Source organism: Stylophora pistillata, chromosome 9, assembly GCF_964205215.1.
Source record: "Stylophora pistillata chromosome 9, jaStyPist1.2, whole genome shotgun sequence".
Taxonomy (NCBI): Eukaryota; Metazoa; Cnidaria; class Anthozoa; order Scleractinia; family Pocilloporidae; genus Stylophora; species Stylophora pistillata.
This window is the reverse complement of record NC_142527.1, coordinates 20,592,850-20,620,200: the sequence shown is the minus strand read 5'-3', so window position 1 is coordinate 20,620,200 and position 27,351 is coordinate 20,592,850. Positions and strand designations below refer to the sequence as shown.

Below are 27,351 nucleotides of genomic sequence, written 5' to 3'. Positions count from 1 at the left end.
GTCCATTATTCAAGGTACTGTTTTACAGTAGCATTTTAGCACTTTTCATCGAAACTAGATCGTTGAAATTTGTTAGGGTAGAAGATTGATATTACACTGACTTTACTTTTAGTACAGTTCTCAAGCTTGATGTCTGCATGTATTTCAAAAGACAATTTCCTATCAGCAGTTGTTGGAGGGGAAAGGGGCAGATCAGATTTCTTCGTGAAGCCGGCGCAACTTCTATCGCCAGGTGTATAAGTGAAATGAATGAAAACTGATAGAAAACATCAATTACCTTGCAAATAGGTGGTCACAATCTCTGGACACGAACTTGGATAAAGCCACGTCCAGACGAACACCATTTAAGTCACCATTCACTATAGGAAGGAAGAGATTCGGTTCAGTGGACACACCTAGTGCAAGCAAATGGAGTTCAAGGGTTTGTAATTTTCAACTGTGTTTACCTGTGGTTGTGACCTGAATTTGTTTAGGGAGCGAGTGAACAAAAAAAAGTGCGACTGGTTTTCCATAAAGATACATTAACGGGTTCTTCTCCTGGGTGAACAACAAACTACAACGATAGTTTCGCGTTAGGAAGAATAGACAGACTTTTCTTGCGAAGCCAGTACCATAAACCTGTCATTATTTGAACATTTAAGGACACGCGAGAAGTTTCACCTACCTCCATAGGGACATTGTGGTATCTTTGTAGTCTTATCAGGTGTCTCCCACTCTGTAGGGCATCATGGGTAGCATTGAAGATAGTCTGAACAGAATTGTGGAGGCAATTACACCAAGAGGTCTCGGGGGGTATGGGCCGAGAAAAGTTAAGGTAAGTTTGCTTTCTCAGGAACCACTGAGCACCTGCTATAGAAAAAGAAACGCTTGTATCCGTAGAGGTTTCAAGGGCGTCCTGAGTTTTTTAGTTTTTTTACCTCAATGTTTTAAGTTTCGAGTGCATTCAAACTTCTAAAGTATCTAGAAAGAAGGAAAGTCAAATTTGTTGAAAAACTGCAACACAAAGTTTATTTTGGTGATCATTTTCCACTGATTTTAGACTGATTTAGACAGAAAATTTTAGAAACTCCATGTCTCTCTCGTAATGGCTAACCATGTTCGGTTAAAGGTCACGTGGTAGAGTTTTGTAAAAAGGTTGGGTACAAAACGAGTTGGGGAGTCGTATTGAAGATCACGAGTGTGCAATGAAGAGCTGCAAAAACGTTACATCTCTCTGTTTAAAAGAAGTGAAAACTTAAAGCGAAACTTCGCTTTGCGTACATGAATTGCCATTGTTGTGGTTTTATTCGCTTAATTAAACTGTTTTTGTATACACTTCTCCTGACAGGCTCTATATAACGTATCTACAACTTCGACCAGAAGCTCAGATGAAGTTCTCGACGAGCTGAAACGAGTTCTGGAAGAAAGAGATATCCTCTTCAAAGAAAAAGGGTGTGTTGGTGAAGTCACTTGATACTCTCTGAGATCTTTATGATCTCATTTTATAGACTTAATAGAAACTGGTTTCGAGAGTTATCTGGAAATACTTCGGTTTGGCTTTGCTACACCCTGGGCATTGCCGCCGCCGCCGCCGCCCCCCCCCCCCCTCCCCTGAAAAAAGATAAAACACATACCTTTCTCTAAACTAATCAGTTGTAAGACTCGCACTAAACGAGAATGAGTCCTCGTTTTCTATGGTTTTTAGTTTTTCTAACAATCGGTCGATAAGCGCCCCATGGTTCTCCTTATCCATATGACTCGTTCATTTCCTTTTTTTTTTTTTTTTTTTCTGTGCAGGTATGCCCTCAGATGTAAATCAGATGTTTTTTTTTTTTTCTGTGCAGGTATGCCCTCAGATGTAAATCAATAGACGAAAGAGGAAAAGTCCTCCTCGAGTTCGAAATGGAAGTTTGTCTTATTCCCAAAATGGAAATGATAGGTATGCAATCACAAATCGTCCATTAAGATTTTTGTGCATTTATATGTATAGTCGATTGTCCCATCACTTTTTTGCTGCTTCGCTCGCCCAACCGAAAGTCTTAATTCACATGGGAGTTACGTAGAACGCAAACATATTTTGGACATTTGAGTCAAGGGCAAGAGCTAGAATTATGCAGCGAGTTTGCATACTCAATCAAAGCAAACGTCTTCGAGTAAACTTAAGTTAATTTGATTTTGTAGTCATTTTCAGAACATGTAAAATTAATTAATTTTGAAGGTCAATTTTTACTCGTGAAGTGAATCATATGTAGTAACGTAATTTTAGATAGCACTTGTCGCTAGGATATGAAATGGAGAGAGGGTTATGAGAAATCTTCACCCGACCTCTGAATGTTTCAAGGCTTCCACTGAACACCAAATGAGAAATTTTTGTTTTGAACATACGCAGGTATACGTCGAAAGCGTATGAAGGGAGACACTTGGGCTTATAAGAAAATCTGCGAAGAACTCTTGTCTTCAGCAAAGCTTTGAAAGTGCACTGCAATGAGCTGTAATTGAAAACAGGTCTGAGAATATGGTGGATTGGAGTGGAAAGAAGCCACGAACTTAAATTTGGATACTATGTTTCATTTATTGACACGCCTTGGTTGGCCATTGTAAATAATTAGCATTTTACAGTTTTAGTATTTGGTAGTATGAGCGCGATATCAATTTTTATGGTGAAATTGCGGCTGTAAAATGATTATCAGAGGTGGTTATTCGACCCGAATATTACCGAATAGCTGCAGTTGGAAAATTCATGCAGAGTTTTGGTTTAATATGTGTATCAGTCGAGATAATGAACAAGTCTTTTTGTAAATATACGTTACAGTTGGTTATTAGGGAGAACTCTATATAATGTCAGCTAATTAACAAACGATTGTCTCTCGGTCGTACAAATGGCTTTAATATAGTGAATTTTCAGATGGCAAGGTACAGAACTGGACAAATGTTACATAAATTCTGAATAAACGCCCGCTCTTAACCTCGAAATGATTGGATTACCCGAAAATAAATGACTGGTAGCTGGATTGATACGATGGGCATCAACTGAGTCGAAGGAACTCAGGGTGTAAGACACGCTCGGGAGCCTCCTCTTCCTCAGGAAAAGACTCTTCTTTGTGCTCCTTGGCAACCCGATAACGCTAATACCGTCCCATGGTTACCATCTCACCTGCACACCCTAAGTAACACGCGCTGGTTTTATGGTTCTCTGGTTTCAAATACCTTTTCATTTGTTGTTTCTCAGCGATAGTATATATTAAGATTGCGGCAGCAACTATTGTAAAGTTTAGTTAAAATTGATTTAAGATTCTAAATACTGGAATACTTCTACTCGTTAATAATCGTTACTAGAAATTAATTTGATTTTGCGCTTATTTCAAGGGAGAAATTGGGGTTATGGTAAATTTTATGGAACCATTTGATAATTAAAATTATATCTCGCAAATAAATAATTAAACATAACCGCGACTCTCGCCTTTCCGAGTCTACCCTTCATATAGCAAGTAGCAGTGTGAATATACCTATAGTAGTCCAGAAACCTGAGAACTACCCTCGTTTGCTAAAAATTTGTCGGAAAAATTGCACACGACAACCCTCAGAGGCATTGTGGGTAGTTTTCATTTTAAATTCCTCGACGTCAAGATATCAGGGAAATCTGAGAAAACGTCATTGTAGGAAGAGGACTAATTCTGGCGGGTTGATGAATTTATTTTGTTTGCAAGGCTGACTTAATTCTTATCTTGACCAAAAAAATTAACGACGAAAACGATGCATACACAGCAAGACCGAATTCAAATTGACCTATAGAAAAACGTGAATAACGTAATATTCTAATTTTGTTCCTGTCGTATTCACGTGCATGGCTGTAGTCATCTCCGGTTCATCCGTCCTTTTGTCCATATTTTTGTTTCACTTATGAAAATTCATTGATAACTGGATACTCAGATTACTTTTCGCGATTCTCGCGTGCATTTCCCGACCACCTTTCTGCAAACAGCTGTATACGATTGCATGATTATTTTATATTTTCTAGAATCAACGAAATTCTTCCCTAATGACCACAACAAGTTTTGTGATAAACTATGCACTATGAGTAAAGTAACTAAGAAATAAGGTAAACTTTAAGGTCGAGTCGCCTGATGCGGAGAATGAGTATAAACCGACAGGCGAATAACAACATTGAAAAAAATGCAGTCGAACCTATGACTGTTCAATGCTGGTTCGGCTGTTTTTGAGTCAGTTGAGCTTCCTACAGGAAATTCCACCAATAGGAGTGAGCGAAAGAATTCCTTACGACACACCAGCATGTTTATCTACTTTCTGTCAGTCTAAAGGAAACTGCATCTTACTCATATGTGGAAAAAAGACCTGGAATAATTTTATTGCAGAGGATATTTTGTTGCGGGCCGGAAATACTTGAAGCTTATTCTCCAAGGTGTTTGAAATCAATAAAAAAAAAAAATGTAGAAATTGATATTGCTAAATTTGTCTGTTTTCTATTTTCAGGCTAGACTGGAGAAACCGCCGGAGTTAAAAAACCAATTGAACTGCACGGATAAAATTTGAAGTGGTAAACTAATCTGATTTCGTTTGCTTAATCTTTTGTAGTATCTTTCATCACAGTAGATCAAACAAGCAATATCGCAGCCACCCTTCATCTTGCGACAGAAAGAAAAATATATTGACTCTGTATTTTCTACTCCGATATCAGGATAAAATTCTCAGAAATCCATGCGATTAGCCGTATTTGTATAAGCACATTCAATACATTGATAGATAGAAATGTCTTAGAAAGTAAAAACACAGGAAATTGACGCCAGCAAGTATTAAAATGATATGCCTAATTGAAATTTCTTCCCAAATTTGCCAATAATAACAATCAAACTGAAATCATTTGTTTGCCCCAATTATGATTTTTATTTGAGCAACGTTTCGATAACCTTGCGATTTATCACTGGGAAAGCAAAATAAACGGGAATATAGCGGATTTAGCAGAGATACTGCGGAGATTGAAGTTGGTAAGAAAGACCCATTTGTTTGACTACTTTTTTAACGCGATTCAAGTGAACATACGGTTTTTGTATTATTAACAATATTTCAAACCGCAAACACATTCGTTCTCAATCGAGTCGTGCAGTTTATTGAAAAACAAGACAACTATGAACAAATAAATCAATCGTAATCATGATCAGAGCCTACCAACGGCGCACCCTGAATCGCGTGGTTTTTACAGCTGCTCTTTTGATCTTGTCGAAAAGCGAACTATTAGCATATTGTTCCTCTGTGTTTACAATCAGGATCTTGAGGTGCTTCTTGTTTTGAATAACTTCCGAAATACACCGTCCTATCCCTGACAATTTGCACGCTTCGATCTGCGCCACAAAATTCCTTTGTAACATCAAAATCAGTTCTGATTATTGATTCATTTCAGACAGACAACAAATTTAAAATGTATCCCCTTAATGCACGCTAATATTTGGTCTTTTTTCTTTCCTCTCGTCGAAGGCCCACGCTTCCCGTTATAAATTCCTCGTGTGTGTGAAGAACGAGGATTTGTTGATTATATTCCACATTTCTTTTAGGGAATTTGTACACTCTTTTACCCGCCATTGACAACATCTTCAATTTTCCAACTTAGAGATCCACCACGCGATGCGATCTTTATTAGACTTTGGTGAATACTTTAAGTAGGTGAGGAGGTTAGTTTTGCTCACTTGTTCAAATTTAAATGTTTTTACCCATCTGTCGCTGCATCTCTCACTTAAGCCGGTAGACACAATTCACGTGGTCGTACAATCAAGCTTCTTTACAGCATTTTTAAATCGTGCAAGATGTACGTTGTTGCCAGAAACTTTCGATACTGTCTTAGACTCACACCTTGTGTTTCAATTTCTCTTTCCATTTGCTCGCAAATCGCATGCCGTCTATTCTCTGGTTTTACCCAGCTAACCAATCGCTGAAAAGCCGAAGAACGCCTTCTCCTTTGCGACTGTGTTTGCTTTATTTGCGAAAGCTCTTCAACTTCGTCTTCCTCTGTAATTTCAACAGTGCCATTTTCCTTACAAGCGGATACTCGAGGAGAGATGCCCTTGCTCTGAAGACGTGAGCATTCTGGGGTGTTGTGAGTCTCCTGATCCGCACCGAGACTGCTATATAAGATCTCTCTCTTGGAAGTCGTTTCGCAGTTGGCTCGGGATTCACTGCACTCAATGCTATCGGTATTCTTCTGAACTCTCTTGTAGCCAAAGGGCCGGTGAATCTTGGACAAGAATCGCTCCTTCAGTCGTCTAAGCCTTTTCGCCATCGAGCACGGAAAAAGGTGAAGACCCGTGCGCTTTGTAGTTGAAGCCTCAATGCAAGATGCTGTAGTTTGAAAACTGTACACAATGCAGTTTATCACTGCAAATGAAATATTGCGCTCTGGTGTGATATGAAAGGTAGATTACTGTGCTGTTGTTTTGTTCGAGAGAGCGATTGTTACGTAAATCCGGCCACTGGAAAATGAATTAAAATCCTTCGTGGAACTAATAAAGAGAGGTCTGTTTCGATAAGAGGAACCGCTTCGGGCGAAAAGCCGTTTGAAAGGTTGCACGGCTTCACGGAATGGTGTGTCTTTTATGTTTATCTGTGAGTCCTTTCGGTTAGAAACGTGACCTGTAAAGGTAATATGATATTCTAATGGCGTTGAAAAACAGGTAAATATTGGCCTAAATGTGCGTCACCTCTCATATTTACCTGCGTATGTTGTCATGTAAATGAAAACGTGAAGTCTGCTCGAGCTAGAAACTAGGTGGAGGAAATGGTATCTGCAATTGGTATTCATGATTGTAAACAAATTTTTAATGTTCTTGTTTGAGACTGCCTTTGTTCTCAGTTGGCGCAGTGTTTTCACTGTCGTCTATTCATCCAGTTTAGTTTGTTCCTTTGTGAGGAACATGTTACAAGTGCTTGTATCAATTTAAATCATATTTGTCAGTCCATCAAAGCTGACATTACACTTACTTCCATTCTTGTCACTTTTGTAAACAGTTAGAAAATCTCTATTCATCTGTCTTCTTTTTTACTAGGATTAAAACTCTTTTTCCGATTAATACCGAGTAATTTCCATCAATAGAGCCCAATACATATTCAGTCATCATTTAGGAAACTAGCTAAGTGACATGATATAGCTAAGTGATATGATGGTTAAAATACTTTTAAATTCTTTTATCACGTAAAATTCTTCTTGAAAATTCGCCAAAGAAAAACCTTTACTTTATCTGGCACAACAAGCAAGAGGTTTTTTCCCTCTCGCTCTCTTTGCAATGAATTTGAAATTTGTGGAATTTTCTTTGGATTTCTTTTTTTTATGTAAAGGGTTAGAAGGACATTAGATTACTGGTAATTTAAACATGAGCACTACCTAATTTTCCGAGCACTTTCCAAAGATCTTTATGACGTCAGGAAGACATCAGGAAGATAGAAGAACTGATGATTCAACGTTTGCGTCGAGATACTCACTGAAAAAGCCATGACTGACGAACTTTTAAAAATTGACTTTTGAAAACATTGTAAAAAAATTCGTCATGTCAGTCACGTCAAGATGTCGTCCTGTTAAAATTGTTCGTCTTAAGAAGAGCATGAACTTCATCATGATAGCAAGCCATATTTTTTAACTTGTTATTGCGAAATCTTACACCTATTAAAAATTTATGACTCAACGAAATGTGTGTTGAATATTCCTCCTTGCTATTGTTTCAGTTATTCCTTGTTAATAGGATTCAACTGAGAAAATAGCACAGGAGAATGAAACAATCCCCAGGAAAAATTATGCCTTTGTAAAAGTCTAATTCAGCATCCTCACAGGCTGTGCAAATTTTGGAAAATCATTTGCTGAGGCCGAGCGCTTTAGTGTCCTTTGATTTCGTGCGTGGACACAATTACTGTACGACTTTGTCAGTTGTATTTAATTTGGCTTACTGTGTCTTTTCTTTGATTCATCGTTGGATTCTTAAGCCGGCTTGTGGTGTGCAATGCCTTTGCATTGCAATGTCTGATATTATGACCTGGCCAATTGGAATTAATTAATGCTTTCAACCAGTCAGATGCCCAACTTACACCAGGTACGGCGTAATGTTTTTTTTTCCTTTAATTTTTTTTTTTTCGAGCTTGAGGTTAGCAAAGTGTACTACATGTGTATTTTCTCGGATTTTTCACTGGTTCCTTTACCTTTTTCCTGATTGGCCTTTGGGCTTTTTGATTGCTAATTACCTAGTTTATTGCGTGAGGTTAATTGAAGCTCGCTCGAAATGGCTTTTTTTCTGACTGCCGAATTCTGACTTCTATATCACCCACCCTCCTATCAAAAACAGTTAGTAAGTTTGCTTTAAGGTTACTTCACTAGTCACCTTCGCGGATTTCTTTTGTACGTGAGTTACGTTTACTAAAATCCTAATAAACTATGCATCAGAAGAAAGCTTGATAAATGCAGTTTACTATAAAAATATAAGTGAGTTTTCCTTTTAGGAATTATTTGGAGCCGGTAAGGCGTGAAACGACCTAGGATTCTTCTTTTGAATTTATACTGAGGGTATCGCATGCCGCAGCACAAGCAAAATGGCTGTACAGTCTTATTCATAAGGCGTCAACGAACTAAACTTTGACAGGCCCTTTCGATATTCTAATTGGTAGTCTAGATATCGGCATATCTAAAGTTGGAGTAGCTTAAAATATACTGAGGCGCGTTGCGTAAATGGACGCCACGGTTTAAATATTTCAAATATCAAAATTTCCCGACAAAGATTCGTCTGTCATTATACCTGGAACGTTTTGACGAAACTTGACGAAAATCTTTCAAATCTTAATTTCCTATAAATTCACTCAAAGTGGATGCATTCCTTCCAAAATCAAATGTGAGATTTTAGCTCATAAAGGTTCGTTAACAACTCGCGCCACGCCAGGAAATTATGTCGACTCATGAAACCGCAAACCAATGGGACAGCGGGGAACCTCAAGGCGTCAAGGATTTCCCGCTGAAAGAAACGCATTGCAGACACGTTTTTCTTTTTTATCTCGATCACTCGGGTCTCTGTAAAACGCGGACCGGATAGATGCGGATGGCGGATGCGGATAGAAAAATGCGGATGAAAAATTGCGGATGGAAAAATGCGGATAGAAAAAAAAATCGGTTGAAAAGACAAAAAAAAACAACAACAACATTAACGTGTCATTACAGTCGAACCCCGCAATGTCCAACCCCTGCGATAGCACAAAAGCAAAATTCGTATCTTAAGGATACTACAGACTTCGTCAATTTTATAGAAAATACGAAAGTCCCGGAGAACGTTATACTTGTTTCAATGGACGTTACGCTTATATACAAATATACCACAAGAGGAGTGAATAGACACTGTATGCAAAGCATACGAAATATTCTACAGAAACGGAACTCCTATCTCTACACAATTACTAAAACAAGCGCTTAGGCTAATTCTCAAGGAAAATTCCTACCATTTATGAAAAGCACCACCTTCAAACACATGGTACGACCATGGGCACGAAAATGGCAGTCGCCTTTCTAATATTTTTATGAACAAGGTAGAGACAAATCCTTGACAAAAGCCTTTTAAGAGGCTGTCCGCCTAAGAACGGATAAGGCAAATTTCGGACCTTCACCGATTTCCCTGATTTTTACTGTAAAAGTCGAGACTTCTATCCCATGAACAAATATTGCGTTTATTTTGAACCAGTCTGGTGTTTTCACTTTTTACGAGATATTTTTCAAGGTGACCTCAAAGGCACCCGGTTTCCCCCCCCCCGACCTCCATAATTTAGCTACAAAAGTCGATCACTGCTGTAGCCGTATTTTCAATTCTAACGAGCTTTCTATTTTATATGTCTAAGATCAACCTTTTGCCATTACGTTAATGGTAAAATAATTACACTGTATATATTTTTCACTGAGTTACAAATTTTTCAAAATACTTACCTCGAGCACTGAAATTTGTGATGCGTGAGGTACGTCTGGTTGAAAGCTATTTTCTCTTATGTGGGACCTAATCTCGAGTCAAATCTATTACAGCCTATAAGCACTTACACCTAATAAGTAAATTATGGAATAGAACTTTTGGGCACTCTTCATGACGCGCCGCAGAGAGCTTTGCGAATTTAACAAATATTCGCCATTTTGATCGAAACCAGAGATAACACGATCCGCACATGAATCCGATTTCTAAGCCCTAACGGCCTAAAACTTTTTGAAGATAAAGTACCAACTCCTTAATGAAGTATCAAATCGATAAAAATATTGTTTTGTCCGTTTTACATGGCATGGAGGAAATGCTTCAGATTAATCTTTCTCTGTAGTCATATGCAAATTAGCTGCATGCGTTCCTTGTTTTTCGACACACGCGTCCAAAATAGTTTCCGTAGCAATATTTGACCATGCAAACAATAGTTTCTATAGAAGTGGAAACGTTACTGTTGTATCCCTTTTGGACTTGAGAAACTTACTTAATGTTCAAGAGCGCTAGCCTTTGTTTTCAGTTATCAACGACGTGTCAACGGAATTTGTTGTTGAAAAAGTTGTTCATTTCACTCGTGTTTATTATTGTGGCCAATTTGCCAGATTTGACCATTTCTTCCAGCTATTTGCTAAAGTTTTCCTTCTAAGTGGTTAGCAAGTTGTTCATCATCATTTGTAGAATGGCATCACAGTTGGTTTGTTAGCCTAATGGTAAGAGCGCTGAACCGGCGGTGTTGCAAAAGTCAGGGGTTCGAATTACGTTCAAGCATGAATTTTTCAGGTTTATTTTCTCAAATTAAAAGTTTCGTCTATAATTGCGATGAACTTCTTCTCGTTCCGCAGTTCCAATATACTGTATTCATATATTCATCATTTCAAAACGGTATTTGTTGAAGAGGTGAAATTTACATGTTTACTTTTTCAACGTGACTGAGTCAGTTACGCCTGGTCACGCAACATCTAGTTTCAGAGGTTTATCTTGTCGTCGAACCAAACGCGAATCTTGAAGATATACAATATGATTGAGTCATCGAGAGTAGGAGAATCCTGCCGGGAGAAATTGAAAAATAATGCAAATGATTGAAACTGGCATTTTAATAAACTCCTGCAAAATTCACATATCATTAATTTCTCGAAATTAAGAAAATCACAAACTTATATTTACGCGTAAATGCTATTAACATCTCCCACGGTCAGGGTAGTATTTTTTCCTTTCTTTTTTCTCTTTTAATTTTTGCGAGTTAAGAACATCGCCACAAACTTAATGACGACAAATTTTGAGAGATTTTCGCGAATTTTCTCAGAAGTGATTACGTTAATTCGCTGAGTACAACTGTTTATCAGGTTACTTTGAGGCTGTGCCTATTGTTCTAAAACAAACTCGCTCCACAGGCACCATCATTTGTTTTCCTGGGCTATGCAGCTTCTGATATAGTTTAATTAAAGCGTTGGCACTCCTGTATAAATGACATCAGTTGCTCAATAAGGTCTTTTTTCCTGTCTCTCGATTTAAATGGTACTTCAAAAAACGAGATTTCTTTGAGCATTGCTACATTAAAAAGACTAAGCTTATTCTCCTTTGCGCACTCGCACAGATTAAAGGCATCGTAGGACAGAGGGTGCTGCGGCTTTAGTTCATTAAGGATGTGTTCCATCAGCCGTTGTCGTTCAGCCTCCTCTTCCTCTAGGGACAGTTCCTTCGGATTTTGCTTGATTTCTGAGGGTGTTCGTTGCCTTTTTCTGTTTGCTGTAAGGCAAGAGAAAAACCCCTACACTTGGCTCTTGGTAAGCCACTCGTCTCGGTCAAACAACCTATTATTCTGCTCGTCTCTTGCCTTTCGCATATCATTCGAAACTTGCTGAGGGTCAGCTTCTAGCCCTGATTGTTCGCCTTGATCAAAATTTCCTGTTAAATAATTCTTAACTTTGTAACTGAATCTAGTGGATCCTGCTCGTGGCTTGGGTAGGGCCCAGCCCATACTGACAGTGTTTACTGGAGGCATTGAGTCACGTACAACCTGGTGGGTACTAGTTTCGCACTGTGGTTCGTCATTGATGCTGACTGATGTAGTAAACCTCTCTGCCCAATCTCTACGGAGTTTATCATATACTGTTTCTGACAGCCTTTCATCCTTCACACAATGGTCCCCCACGTTCAAATGTAACTCGAGCTCTGAAAACGTTTGGAAACTCTTCACGCATCCAAGCTCCGAACATTCAAACATGTCCATCTTTGAATCGTCCAAATCATCGTCTTTCATTTGAACCCTCTCTTCCAGGAACTGTGTATTCATACACACGTGCATTGTGAAAAGGGAAGAACTCCTTACTTACAACGAGAGCGGTGTCCCCTTGGTCATTTGAAACTTGCTGGTCGTAAGAAATCTCCTTGCCACGCCCTATTCCATACGACCTCCACGCACGTATACTTTTTTCCCAAACTGGATGTTGTGTAGCTTGCTAAAACAATCTATCTTGTTCACTTCTAAGGTTCTCTTAGACTCGTCAACTTCACATACGCACGCGGATGTACCTTTCACTGGTCTCTCAGAGAGCGCCTTTCTCATGTCTCCCGCTGTTAGAATGTCGTGTCCATCGTTGCAGAAACATCGGATGCATGTTTTCATTGGGCACAGGATACGATCACACAATCCTTGCCATACTGTGGCTCTGAAAAGTCATACCGAAAGACTTCAATACCTGCCCGCTGACCGATAAAAGAAGCTGTTAGGAAAACGAGCTCTGTTGCGTCTTGCCGGAAAAAAACATCTCTTGCTACTGAAGAGAGGTTAAGGAAATATTACTGGTAAGATCTTCGATGTCCACTTCTCTGTGGTTGATGATAACTGAATTAGTTGGCGATAAGCGTGCAAAACAAACACTGCTGTTTTACTTAATCAGCGCTTCGTGGAAGATGAAAATGGCCATAAACTCAAAAAATACCTGGCCTTAGAAGTGTGGAATAATATGCTCTTCAGTTAAAAGAGACAGCTCTTTGTGTTTAAGAACATCGTAGAAAAAAAATTTTATGGACACAATTTTAAAGAATGCTAATTTGCATAATTTGTTAACTATAAACACAGGTCTTTCCTCTTTAGAACACCAATGTTTTCAACTTAACGGCGAAAAAGTCGCATGATATGTATTTTTCAATATAAAAATCCGCTCTTCAGTTTTATTTTATGATTTGTAACAAGTTCTCAGATCCCAAATTTACCTGTTGGTCGGATCGCGTTATCTTTGATTTCGATCAAAATGGCGAATATTTGTGAAATTTGCAAAGCTCTGTGCGGCGCGCCATGAAGAGTGCCCAAAAGTTTTATTCCATAATTTACTTATTAGTTGTAAGTGCTTATAGGCTGTAATAGATTTGACTCTAGATCAGGTCCCACATAAGAGAAAATAGCTTTCAACCACATGTACCTCACGCATCACAAATTTCAGTGCTCGAGGTAAGTATTTTGAAAAATTTGTAACTCAGTGAAAAATATATACAGTGTAATCATTTGACCGTTAACGTAGTGGCAGAGGGTTGATCTTAGACATATAAAATAGAAAGCTTTTAAGAGTTGAAAACACGGCTTCAGCAGCGATCGACTTTTGTAGCTAAATTATGGAGGTCCGGGGAGGGAAACTGGGTGCCTTTGAGGTCACCTTGAAAAATATCTCGTAAAAATGAAAAAACCGGACTGATTCAAAATAAACGCAATATTTGTTCATGGGATAGAAGTATCGACTTTCACAGTAAAAATCAGGGAAATCGATGAACGTCCGAAATTTGCCTTATCCGTTCTTAGGTGGACAGCCTCTTAAAACCGCTTGTTTGGAAACGTTACATAGACGACATCTTCTCGTTATGGAGTACAAACAAAGCAACAATAGAACGTTTCATTGAAAAAGCAAACAATCATCACCCAACAATAAAATTTACGGCTGAAATTTCCAATACGGAAACAACATTCTTGGACACCTACATCTATAAAGGCGAACGATTCGAAAAGGATGCAATCCTTGATGTGCGTACTCATTTTAAACAAACTGAGACATTTCAGTATACACACTATAGTTCCTGTCACCCACAATGAGTTAAGAAAGGCTTCATAAAAAGGGAGGCCCTTAGACTTCTCAGAAAAAACTCCTCTCAAACAATATTCGAGGAGAAAATTGCAAATTTCAAAGCGCATTTGCTAAAGAGAAGCTACCCAGAGGACCTCATTAACACAACCTTCTCAGAGGTGAATTTCAAAAAGAAGGAAACTAGTTCTTCAACAGAAACCGAAGACGGACCAACGAATCTTTCCTTTTGTTACACAATACCAACCATCAGTGCCAAACCTAAAGCAAATTCTCATGAGACACTGGCATTTAATAGAAACACCACCAGTACTGAGCGAATTATACAATGATCCGCCGCACATATCTTGCAAAAGAGGGCGATCGCTCAAAGACATACTCGTGAGGGCCAAACTTTGAATAGGCTATTTTAAACACGAGCTGGGGAGTCGTGTAGGCCTGTCAATCCCCTTTTTTACTGTAATGACATGTTTAATGTTTTTGTTTTTTTTGTTTTTGTTTTTTTTTCCATACGATTTTTTTTTTCTATCCGCATTTTCCATCTGCAATTTTTCATCCGCATTTTTCTATCCGCATCCGCCAACCGCATCTATCCGGTCCGTATTTTACAGAGACCCCGATCACTCAGTGGAGGGGGACGACATAATAATGGGAAAAGTTGCGGCAAAATTGGAAAAACAGAAAATTTGCATAGAAGCAAGACAACGAAGCGATAGCTAATGTTTTTGTATCAAGGCTGGTACTTGCATGATTAAACGAAAACTTGTTTTTAACTTCATGAATTACAAATTTTGGTTAGACGGCGACTTCTTTGTTCGAAATCACACATAACATGAAAAACGAGCACCAAGGTAAGTGGTCGCCGCGAAAATTCCCCCGGGGCATTCGTCCAGCGACGAGATTGTGACACTAACCTGAATTTTTTACATTTATTTTAAAATACGTTTTTCTAAATAACTTGGACTCTTTCGGAGATCTGAATTTTTTAATTACTTTCGAAGTTCATTACCATAAATTGGTCTTCAGGAAAAATCGCTTAGCAACTTCTGTGTCTAATCCTTTGGTTCACAGATGTTCATAAAAACAAAAACAACCCATTAACTCACTTTGCCGTGCATGAGTCCTTGAGGGTACATTAGTTCTTTTGAAAATCTGCTTTCATAAGATATTATACTTCTGAAAGTTCCTCCTTCTTTTGTCATCAGTGACCTAGAGACCAAGTGCTCATTTACATATGTCGTTGTTTTTCTTTTAGTCTAATGGATTGTATGAAAATGTTTTTTAAGCGAAAATTACTTTTAGAACAAACCTCAAGGACACGTTTTTTGAGGAAAAATACAGTTTCCATTCTCTCAGCGGAAACTTGCTCTCACGCAAAAATTGTCTTCCTGTGGCAAAATTTTCTCGAAACGAATCGCTACATCGATATATGCTTACTTGTCCAAAGACAATCTGTGTTTCAGATGGCAAAAAAATTTCGCCGTGTACGTTCCCTAGCGTGAGGCATGAGTGTAAGCTAGTGAAGCAAGATAATTTTCAGGAGTTGCTGATTAATTTTACAACCCTATGATCCCTTAATAACAGTATTCAACGGCTTTGGAGTCAGCCCTTTCCCAGTTTTTCCCAGTTTTTTTTTTGTTTTTGTTTTTGTCAGCTTTATTCTAGTATTTATTGTACCTTCTCCATCGGTCGAATTCAATGAAAAAAAAAGGAAGTTGAATTTAAATAAGAAAAAAATGTCTTCAATGTTATTTTGGTGCCAACTCTTGCGTGAGAGTTGCCATTCGAATAACTAATCCCTCTTCAACCGCTTCCTCGACAGCAAATCTACTTTGGAATATTTGAAGGATTACATCAAGCCATATGCATGTCTAAGTTACAAAGTGTAGTTGAGCAGGATAACGGAAGGCGGTCTTAAGTATACGTCAACATTTCTTTATAGCAACAACTTCCGTGTCGCTGCCAAGGAAGTCTTTGGAACAAGTACGTGGTTTAATTAAGTATGCATTGTAACCTTTGATCGCAGGTTCCGTTGTCTACGAGAAATGTAAATTATTTCAGTGTCTGGCCAACCGCAACCTGGAATATTTATTCTAAGGAGCAGACTGCTCTACGCTTAAACTTTTTGTTCACTAAAATTGAAACGGGAGAAGAATCCTCCAAATGTAGTTCTGGAGGAAAGTTGTCGGAACGACTTAATGCATGCTAATGTTTCCCAACCACTTAAGTCTTTCCCCGACAGTCAAATTAGTTTAATGCCGTATGCCGTTAAGTTTGTATCGATGGATTGTTGTCTGTACACGTCGCATGGGTTTGTTAAAATGGATTTTTGGGATTCAAGGAGCATTTTATTTGATCTAACTTTCTCTCTCAAAGAGATGCTTCGACGTACGTCGGCTGTAATAATCAGGTGTCGTAAAGGATCTAGCCATTAACTGCATACTACACCGACAGAATAGTAATTAGCCATCCCTAAATGAAATGTTTCCCTCGGCAAATATGATCTAGCCGCTTATCTGGTTGTTTAGAGTGCTCATTGTGGCTCAATAGATACATTGATACATTCTCAGCTCTTCACGTTTCACCTTTTTTCATTTTTTTTTTGTTTTTTTGTTTTGTTTTGGTTTTTTTTTTTTTTTAACGAGAACCGATATCTGCCATTTTGTTTTTTACCTCGAGAGGTTGAAGTAAACATTTTAGGGTTAGTACACATCACACGGCGACATCTGGCCGCCATCTAGTAGCTGGCTTTCTGTAATCTCTCACAGTCGCGTCAGATCTGTCTTATAAATAAAGCTCAGTGCATTTTAAGTTATTTCAAATCTTGCTGCCATTCATAAAATTATTTGTCTAATATCGTCGCCGCTGTGTAGCTGACTGTATGATGAATGCAGCGGTTTAATCATTTCTGCGTCGACATCACCGTGAAGGCTCCTCGAGCATTGGATACTCAGGCAAAATGCTTTAGTATAAAACCCGTTCTCCTGACTTTTGGTGATTTTTTCCCCCACTATTCAGTCAGATAAAAAATATAATTCTGTAAACATGTTTAGGAGAAAAATTTCATTTACAGACGATAGGTCTAAAATTTGAACCCGATTCCAAATTTCCTCTGTACCTAACATCACTCTTCCAAATGAAAAAAAATAAAAATCTTCTTTAATAGCCTCATAGCACAGATTAATATCTACCTAAAAGACATACCAGTCTTCTCTTAAACAAAAACCTTTTACCTAAATTCCACATAATTTGACACCCTCACCAATCATGCTTCCTTTGCTTATCATTCCCATGTTTTGGTCTCGGTTGCTATAAACTTAATCAGCAATTTTAGCATATGGTATTTTGTTTTGCACTATGTTTGTCCTCTCTCGTCATAAAAAGGGCACCATCTATCTTTACTTCGCTCCAGTCCTGTGGAGTAATGTGCGAAGGGAAAAGTTTGCTTCAAAAATATATCTCCTTCTTTTGTTACGTAACAATTTAATCTAGAGTCAAAATGTAATTGCATAAGTCATCGATATCACTCAAACCTCAAACCTGAGTTTTTATATATATTTTGTTTTGATACATTCATAGGCTTTTCTGGTACAAATATATTACGAATGAATCTTGATGGCTAGGCTTTTTCGACAAAAAAAAAGCCTTACTTAGCGTTTCACCTTCTTTGGAATAATGACCACCCTCGCACTGGTCACGCGGCAGGATAGCCAGCTCGTTTCATCAATGAAGGCTAAGAGTAACTGAAAACACGTGAGTTTCCTTAGTTACGTAACTTCTCTTCGTTAGGAAAAGCTCACTGTGCTAATTTTTCTCAATAAGCGAAGGCCCTGGTGTGATTTCAATTTAACGGTAAATTTTCAAATTCTTTTAGCTTAATATGATTCATATATCACGGTTTCTCTTTCACATCAAAACGTTGAGTGACCTACATGGCGGAAAGAAAAACAATTAAGTAGCTTGTAAAAACTGATCCCTTCCGACACAGAAATCCAGAAAGACCTAACAAAGATTTCTGGAGCAATTTGAAAGCTTCAATTTCTTTAAATGCTTGTTTTTGGTCGTCAGGTATCCGTCAGATGAAAGGAAAAAAAGCAACTCTATCAAAGAAACGTAACGAGAACATGGACACCCCACTATCAAATCTACCTTCTTCTTTAAATGTTTCACGTTTTGCAAACATATCCTTGGGCAAATATTTTCAGATCAAAAATGTTTCCATAATTGTTTCCTATGTAATGTCTTGAAAAACAATGAGGTATCTCCAAAAAAAAGAATAGAAAAGAAATATTTCTACACCATCATAACAAATTCCTTGCATTTTATTTTATAAACGAAAGGTTAAGAGATAGGATTGTTCTTCGAACCGGAGAAAGCGGTAAAGGAAGATTTACTTAGTTAATTTCCACAAATATCGTGAATTTCCAGCCTTTTATCATGATATTGTGGATTAAATCATTCAAAGGAAACAAAAAAATTTATAATTTCAGCTAAGTATTTTATTACTTATTCAATATGCACGGACAACTTTGTGACCTCCGCATTGAAAATGTGTTTTTACATATCTTTCTTCGCAAAAAATTATGTGTATTTCAACTTCCTATTTTACGCTTCAACAAACAAAATGCACAACACATTTTGAGAATTTGTGAATGTGCCTTTGTTTTCTCATAATTTTTATCGTGTATCCAGTCAAATTGAAAGTTTTCGGGACCTGAGAAATTACAGGTAATACTATTATCATTTGTTAAACCCAAGCGTAAACAAAATGTCTGCTTTACCTTAGAATCATAGGTGTGTCTGTGTACTTTTGTTACAACAAGCTTATATGACAAAAATTTCACTTCTTTAAAGTTTTGACGTGAAAGAAAATCCTATCAATTTACATGAGAATGGTGTTAGTATATTTATTTATGACGCTAAGAAAATGTAGCCTCTACAAAAACTTTTACTTTATAAATATTGTCAATGTCTAGTCGTTTTCTTCCTTCTGTAGACTTCACTTACTGCTACTTTGCTTCTCTTACTCTTTTTCGCTGGTTTAACCAGCAAGCTCAAAACAATGCTCTTGCCATGTCTGTCAAGCCTCTTTGTTGGCAGAATTAGAGTCGAAACGACTTCAATGTTAATTCAAATAGAAGTACATCACTCACTTCTCTTCCGTCTATACTCAAAACTGTCGTAGCTAAGGAGATGTTTTAAATGTGCTGTAGCGAAGTCTCTAGCAAGTTTCTTTGTTATTTCTCAGCAGCTTCCTCTCTCTCTACAGCAGGTGCATCTCAAACAGTAGACGACGCGTAACAAGTAGCTCACGGTAGCCTCGGAGACTTATTCCCGCGTCGTTCAAAATATTCCTCTCCATTTCTTCACAAATAGCGTGTCTTCTACAACGCACTGGCAATGTTTCTTTCTCTTCTTCAACTCTTTCATCTACCTCGTCAACAGCTGCGTTAAACTTTGCCGCCGCTTCACGCGATGCTTTGAAACGATTGATGGCGAACTTGTTGAAGCCTTCTGTCGATGTGGCTCGTGTGTTTCCTTCCAGAGAATTTGACTTAGCTGAAAGCGATTCACATAATTCTTCTCTAGAACTCGACGCGAGCTTCTTGTATCGTCGCGAACGTATGCTGAACCGACGCGAAACGCAACTAAGCGGCTGATTTAAACTCGTAGTTCGGCGAATCTCTCCGTCAGTTTTCATCGTTCTTACTATTATTTGCGCACGAACAGCCAAATCCTTCGTCCTTGCAACTCTTAATCCCTAATCGAATCAGGAAGTCAAGGCGCCTCAGTTCCTTGCTTAGAGAACTCCTCTATTTCGGAAGCATCCTTTTCTTTTATTCACGGCGGTTCCCTATTGGAAAACGTGTTTAAAATTGACAGGTTTACATAGTAATGGAACAAAAAGCCCCAACAATGGACGCACCTGCTGACGAAAGCCAATATTATTTAAATAAAATTCTTTCTCGCGCCCTCCGCAAACAAATAGCAAAATTTTGTAATTGCGTTCTCACAAACGTAGAAACCAGACCAAAATTTTTCCCTCCCAACTAAAAAAAAGAAAAAAAACACGGAAGTTCGGTATATATATATTTTTTGTCTATAATGCAAATCCGACACCCTAAGTATTATGTACAAGATGTCTTGCAAAAACTATTGTTTTCTTTTTAGGTTTTATGATAACAAAAATTTTCAAAAAAGGTTTCACAAGTTTTCATATCTTAGAGGTGTCAAATAACAAAACGACTTTTAAGAGTTGACAGCTGAAATAGAGGAATCACTGAGGAGGGCCCATCTACCAGTCAAATTTAATGATGTCTCCAAATTGATCGATTCTCAGTCGAATATTAGTCACAATTGTTTTGTTCCTTGGTTGTTAATACTGTCTATAAACCATTTCTAAAATTCTCCTTTGTCAACCTAGAGGTATATCACTAACCACGAGGATTTTCTTTTGCTTAGTAACTTATCATGATGAAAGTCAACAGAGAAATGATCTCAAAAAAAAAAAAAATTCTCAGTGGATTTTAAGGTTTAAAACTAACAACTGACAAAGTGATTCTTGCTTTTATCTGTTTTTGCGTCGCAATTGCGTTACTCTAGACTGTTCGCACATCAAATTAACCATTTACTGGCGTTTTAAAGAGGTCCAGTTTCATCCGTTTGGCTTAACACTAAATACACATCATTCTTTTCCCCATTCCTTCAAAGGCCATTTGTTATCTCAATGATATATACACGAGAACATTTAAGAAAGGAAGTTTTGCCGACGTAAACAATTAGTATGCTTTTGTATAACGGAAATCATGTGAACGGAATATTCTCAAAAATTTGAAGTTACTCAATTCCAAAACCTTTATTTGGTAACCAGAACAGGCAGACAGTTATAAATAGAACAGTTTCAAGCCGGTGTGTTTATCTTATGGAAGTAATAGGTCACGAGAAGGAAATATCATCGATAGTTCATGATATATTCCATGTATGCCGGATTTCTAGGCCGTGTCAGTGGTATAAACTAAACAGTAAAACTCTCTCTCGGCGCATATATGTAGGCAATCATTTGAAAGTAATTATTTTATGAATGTATTGGTAACTGTTTGTTTTAAAATTTCCTTTCTTCCTTCCCTTTTTTCTTTTTCGATTTTATACTCCTCAGCAAAAGTGGCCAATATGCTTACCGTTTGCCATCAGCTCAGTAAACGAGATTTTGATATTGCAAAATTTCTCCGATCAAAAGGTCTCATCAGGATGAACCGTTAGCCGTAAAACGACAAAAAAATTAACCGTTATAAATAAAAATTGATACATTTAACCTTAAGTCGTGAAAAACGTTAACCATTACCGTAAATTGGTCAAAATTTTAACCATTGGCCGTAAAAGCCATCACCCCATTGCGTGACCCGCCAACAACTCCAGCAAACATTACTTTCACCCAAATTCAATTTGTGCATGACGCAGACTTTCTGAAACCGAATCTTGAATGAATTTATTTTTTGTTCTTTCATTGATCAAACAAAGGAATAATTCACTTGGCTCACACGTACTTAAAGATTTGTCTCTCTATCGGCAAGTGCTTTATATCCAAATGAACGGCGTTAGTTTTTTTTGATTGTTGGAAAATCGGATAATTTTACAATTTATCGTCGTACATTTAACTTCTATAATCTTTGACTAATAAGAGAATTTTAACACAAAAAATAAAAAATTGACGTAGTATGTAGAATATAATGTTTGTAGTATACCGTGGGCCTCGTATTCAATCTGAATACAAATATGGCGGCGTGCGAACGAGCTCCTTTGTTGTTTATACTTTTCGACTTTTAAACATTTTTATTTTCTCATTTTTCTCACCTTGAGTCGACGAATCTCCAAAGCTGTTCTGGGGGTCGAAGACATGAAATTTCGAGGCTTCCTTGCGACAGGAACAACCTAAAACATGATGGATACCAACATATCTCCAGAAGCAGTGTTCGATACTTCTGCAATTCCCGCTACTTTCGCTTTTGACTGGCGATGTGAAATTGAATCCAGGTATTGAATCAGAAATTGAATCAGAAATTGAATCCCACGATGCTAAAACAAAAAGGCAGCTACAACTACGACGAAATATCCAAATCGCTCATTCAGTCAAATGCTCGACCATCAGGAGTAGAGAACACCATATTCAAACAGAAGACCCTGTGCTAAAGACTGAATATGATATTTTTACCATACAAACTCGGATAATGAAGTTAAAATACCTGGCTAAATGTTTATCGCCATGAAAGTTTAAATAAGCTTAAAAGACGGGAGTCGTGCTTTTGTGAGAGACTGCTACAAAAGTAGAATGCTGGCAAGACTTGTCAAAAATTTCTTCCACTGGATTGCACCGGCTTTGACTCAAAATGCAAGTACAAAACCAGGTAGGCACAGTTTACAGCCCTAAACTGCTCTTTCTCACAATAAAAACATCTACATTCTGGTGGATTTAAAACTGAGATTTGTTAAATCCTAAAGATCCTGGCCTTCAGACCGGAATTCGGCTGTGCTTTCAATCTTACAAAATTAATCAATCAAAGAACGAGGATAACCGAGAATTCTGCAATGCTTATCGATTTTATCTTAGCTTAAATTACAAGCTTCGTAAAGAATGCGAAAACTGTCCCCTATTTCATAAGTGACCATCGCCCTTGCTTGTGTATGGTTTCGCTTGAAGAAAGTCCGGGCCAAGCCTTTCTATTTCACCACACGAAGGGTCAAGAGTTACGTTCAAACTGCCCTACAGAGAGACACATGTCTACTGCTCTTTCGTCTGTTGTCGATATCTTCGACGATGACTGAAGAGGATAAATGAAATGCGTCTCATCTGATGTTTAAAAAGATACTTGATTTCCATGCTCCTATTAAAAACATTAAATTAAGGAGTCGACACAATTCCCATGTCACCAATGAAATCATTTCTCTAATGAGAACAAGAGATAGCTGCAGCGAAAGCTTGCTAGAAAAACAATCGAACCCTCTTGCAGGATCCGCGTAAAAGAACTTCAAGAGGGAAGTCAAGCGTGAACTAAGATTTGCAGAACAGGATTATATTGAACGGAAAATCAGGAACAATCCTAATATAGCCTATATTAGGAACACAATCAGGGCTTGTATCCCTAAGAAATCAGCCTGCCGCAAAGTATATAGTTAAGATGACAAAGTGACCGTGGATGAGTCAACGAGATTTTTACTGCAATCGGCAGAACAGCCGTTTAAAAAATCCAGAGTCTCGCAGACAATTACGATCTCACCGGATCATCCTTTGTCCCGAAGCGTCACCCGCTAACACAACAATTCTCATTTGGAACGGTCAGGATTGATTGATTGAAGTCTTTAATAAACCATGAGATAAAAGATATATATCCTATGTTACATTAACGAGAAACCGTCTAATGAAAAATTACAATAATATACTAAGACCAAAATTAAATTATATAATTATAACAGGTCGTGTTCAATAATTAGTCCATTTACAAATGTGTTCATGAATCGTTCTGTGTTAATCTTTGGGCGGAGGCAAACCTTGCGACGTAAATTATATTGCTGGGGTTTGGGCTTCGGTAGAATTTCATTTAACGGATGATGGCTTAGGGCCCTAGCGCCACTCAATAATTTCTTATCCTGCATATGAATGATATCCTTGACATTCATTGGAACTGAAGTATAGCGCTGCTTGTGACACTTGTTTAAAAAGTTCTGTACCGTGTTTAGATCGTGTTCATACGCACCATACACTGAGAGGGCATAATTTAAATTAGGTCAGTAATACAATTGTCTTAAAAAGGAGATCAGTCTATTTCATTCTGGTCATATTGTTCCTTTCTCAAAGTTCTTATGTAAGGAGGCACTTGTTAGCCTTGACTAGTTTGACCATAACATGAGAACTAAACTTAAAATCACTCTGAAGTGTGACTCCGAGTAAGCACAATTCATCATGTTGTGGAATGCAATTGACTGGTTTATAGGTGTTCTTGTTCGATTTCTTTCTAATTACAAGCTCTTTGTATTTACAAGGATTACATGACACACAGTTATCTCGCGATCAATTTAAAACTGACTCATTACTAAGGCTACAGAGGTATCAGTATTGCCTAGTACCGGTGCAACGATTGTCGAATCATCAGCATATTTGAATAATGAGGAAAGCCATCATATGTAATTTCAAGATCGTTGAGAAAAATACTAAAGAGATGGGGGCCACTAACACTACCTTGTGTAGTACCCTTATTGACGGCTTTCTACCTTCAGTGATAGTTACCAGACGAAATGCGTTGCTGTATGTCTACCGGATAAAAAACTGTGATACCAATTAACAAGGTATGGAGATACATATAATTTTTTAAGCTTGGTAGACAAGAGATTATGTTTCACCGAGTCAAATGCCTTGGAAAAGTCCATGGCAAAAAGTCGCACAGCCTTACAGTTGTCATCATCTAGGTATTTGCAAATCTGGTGCTGAATAGCTAGGAGTACAGATGTGCAATTCCCACCCTCTCTGTACGCGAATTGGCTACTGCTCAGGTGATCCTCCATGACGCGTCTGACATGTGTGTTGTATACAGCCCTTTCAAGAGCTCTAGCAATCACCGGTGTTACACTGATTCCCCGGAAATCACCATTCTACATCAACCTTAGGTAATGGACTGATGTTCGCTCGGTTCCTAGATTCAGGCCAGGAATGAGTTGACAGAAAAAGATTCCACATATTAGTAGTTGCACATAGATTGCCGAAATACTCGTTTAACTAGTTTAGTGACTCACGGTCTAAGGTAATGAGGCATTCCTTCGCTGCGATACCAGATTAACGCCTTTCCACCGTTGCTTCGAGCCGATCACACCCTGTTTATACCGCTTTCTGTTCTCACTTCCGAAATCTTGTTATTCAGCACTTTCAGCCGAACTTCATCAGACACCCTCGATTTCGATCTCAACATGGCTTTAACAAGAAGGGTCACGTAGGCAGGGTCACGTGACGACATAGTGACCACCCTTACTGGCATACACCTACCCAAGCGACCTCGTGTAGTTGTCTCCAGTTTGTTCACCACCTCGTTTACATTCTTGGTTTCAAGTATGTACCTCTGGCCAGTCCTCTTCTACCAAAGTCATGTGCAAATCCTGTCTCCTGCAGCGTAGACGTCTTTCCCGGATGTGAACTTTACGACGCACAGGGCGAAGTTTAGATCTTGCAGGCAAAATCACACCTCGATGATCCAATTTTGTTGACAAATGAAAAGGGTAACACCTGTTATATTTTTGGGGTTTCAGAAGAGTGCACACACACACAAGATGGCGAGTCAACAGCAAGATTATATTGATAAGAGCACATGGTAACATTACCGCTGCATACTACGCGGGCTCACAACAAACGGACAGTCAATACAGAACATCTCCATACTATAACAACACCTTACAAACAAATCGGGCCGGTTCGTTAAACAGTTATCCAAGTGCGAATCGCCACGCGTCGGGAAATCAACCAGTACATTCCAGCCAGACAATTGTTGTAATCCCTCCATGTACATCTGATTGGAGTCTCCGCCCAGAAAAATGACGGTTTGTGAGTGGGCGTCAAGTACATTATCCGTGTAGTCAGTAAGATAGTTCATTAGATCGTTCTCTGCATAACTATGTTTAGGCGGGTGAAGAAATCTATGCCCCGTAGGGAGGCAGAGTGTTATGCAGATTACTTCATAAAGCTTTGAGAGATAAACATCCACAACAGATAGGTTTTTCTTGACGTTAACAGCCACGCCGCCCTTGTTCCTCATATATCAAGTCCTGACCAGTTCCTATCCCTCCTATATAAATTAAAATCCGCAATATTCACCACAGCATCGAGCTGGTCTAGCCTTAAATGGGTCTCAGTAACAATGCACACGTCAATATCATGGTTTTTCAAAACTGCCTCCAGCGCAACAGACGCCCGCACCTTGTTCTTCATTTTGGAGAGACTGCAGATATTAATGAACATACATTTCGGCACCGCAAACTCAGACTTGTTGTCAGGTTTGCACGGTTTCTCACGAGGAATCGAGGTGACATGTCTTATTAGCCATAGCTCTCGAGAGGAGGAGGTTTAGCGGGGCGACGACTCCTTACTACCTCTATCGGTTGTTTTCTTTCCGACCTACACTTCTTAGAGCCGAATTTGTCACTTCCTCTACCGTTCCTTCGTTTCTCTGGTCCTCTGTATTTAAGTATTCCCAACTCTTTTAGACCTCCAGAGCACTGAAGCCAAAGGTTTGCCAGCAGATTTACGCAACCTAACAATATCACAACGGTCCAGCATGCTTGTATTCTCTCTTCGGTGGACACCAGTTTTGCCATGTTTAGTACTGAGAATTAACGGCATCTCTGTCACGATCCTCCCATCCAGGATTGGAATGAATGTCCACTGATATAGAGATATCAAGGAGAACAAATTTCTCCGGTGCTGCCAGAAGGAACAACCCACGACTGTCCCATCTAGCGACAGCCCTCTTTACTCACAAATACCGGGAATAATGCATACGGAATGCAAAATTCGTCGCCCCATGAATACAATCTTGTCTTTGGTAACCATTAGAAAGGTTTCACCCCCAACAAACACGAACACACTGACAGAAGGACACAATATTGCTAGTGCTCTAAAGAGCGTGGCAGCCATCTTGGGATACATAATGATTATTAATAAATCGAAAAGACAATTATTTCCATGCCAACAGGAAAAACTTCAGGGAACGATGAAAGAACATGACGCGTCTTGAAAAATTGTTTACCGTCAATTCTCCTCTTTTATATGGTACCTTCCAAAAAATCTAGAAAAATAGCAGAGGTAACGCCAATATTAAAACTAGGTGACAGCGAAAAAACGAATAATCATGATCATCCCTAGATCACCACTACCAATTTTGTATAAGGCATGCGAACGAATTGCACAGAATTAAATAAATTCATACCATATTTAGTGTTAAACAAACAGTTATCGACAAACCAGAACCGCCGTAAGAAAACTTGTTGAAACAGACAGCTGGTAATTGACTAAAAGAAAACAACCGCTTTTGTTCTTTTTGGACCTGAGCAAGGCCTTCGATTACTTAGAGCCGCGGGTGATGCGTAATAGCCCATTTCCAAATTACCCTTGGCCTCATTTTCAAAACGAGTGCTGATGCTCATCGTTTTATATGATAATAAGTTTTCATTGACATGCAAATTAAACTCATTTTCACAAGAGTGGTTGAGCACCAGGCCGCCTCGTTTTGAAAATGAGTCCAAGGGTAATTCGGAAATAGGCTATTTTGGTGAGC

At 38.5% G+C, this 27,351-nt stretch overlaps 2 protein-coding genes and 3 long non-coding RNA genes across 6 annotated transcripts in view; 3 read left to right on the top strand and 2 right to left on the bottom strand.

Annotated features, from left to right (window-relative positions):
* Positions 1-3,426, top strand: part of LOC111338810 (maternal embryonic leucine zipper kinase) — an 18,845-nt gene extending 15,419 nt beyond the window's left edge. The window contains exons 19-23 of one of the 2 annotated variants that reach the window (XR_015991531.1): positions 289-421; positions 722-814; positions 1,328-1,431; positions 1,777-1,918; positions 2,369-3,426. Coding sequence is in view for 1 of the 2 variants with exons in the window: in XM_088732625.1 (XP_088588751.1) it covers positions 289-421; positions 722-814; positions 1,328-1,431; positions 1,824-1,918; positions 2,369-2,451 (508 nt within the window). In the remaining variant the exon portion in view is untranslated. The remainder of the gene's footprint in view (positions 1-288; positions 422-721; positions 815-1,327; positions 1,432-1,776; positions 1,919-2,368) is intronic. The other variant, XM_088732625.1, reaches the window with a different exon arrangement.
* Positions 3,427-5,077: 1,651 nt separating this feature from the next.
* LOC111338820 (uncharacterized) lies at positions 5,078-6,640 on the bottom strand. Its single transcript, XM_022945359.2, has one exon. The coding sequence runs from the start codon at positions 6,266-6,268 to the stop codon at positions 5,771-5,773; it is 498 nt and encodes a 165-aa protein (XP_022801094.1). The 5' UTR covers positions 6,269-6,640; the 3' UTR covers positions 5,078-5,770.
* Positions 6,641-14,283: 7,643 nt separating this feature from the next.
* Positions 14,284-16,863, top strand: LOC148723751 (uncharacterized). The gene is made up of 2 exons (XR_015991624.1): positions 14,284-14,892; positions 15,864-16,863. It is a non-coding gene; the product is annotated as an uncharacterized LOC148723751 (long non-coding RNA).
* Positions 16,864-17,448: 585 nt separating this feature from the next.
* On the top strand, positions 17,449-21,757 carry LOC148723750 (uncharacterized). Its single transcript, XR_015991621.1, has 2 exons — positions 17,449-17,794; positions 18,110-21,757. It is a non-coding gene; the product is annotated as an uncharacterized LOC148723750 (long non-coding RNA).
* On the bottom strand, positions 18,343-22,581 carry LOC148723749 (uncharacterized). Its single transcript, XR_015991622.1, has 2 exons — positions 21,893-22,581; positions 18,343-19,895 (listed from the first exon to the last, which is right to left on the bottom strand). It is a non-coding gene; the product is annotated as an uncharacterized LOC148723749 (long non-coding RNA).
* Positions 22,582-27,351: the final 4,770 nt, after the last annotated feature.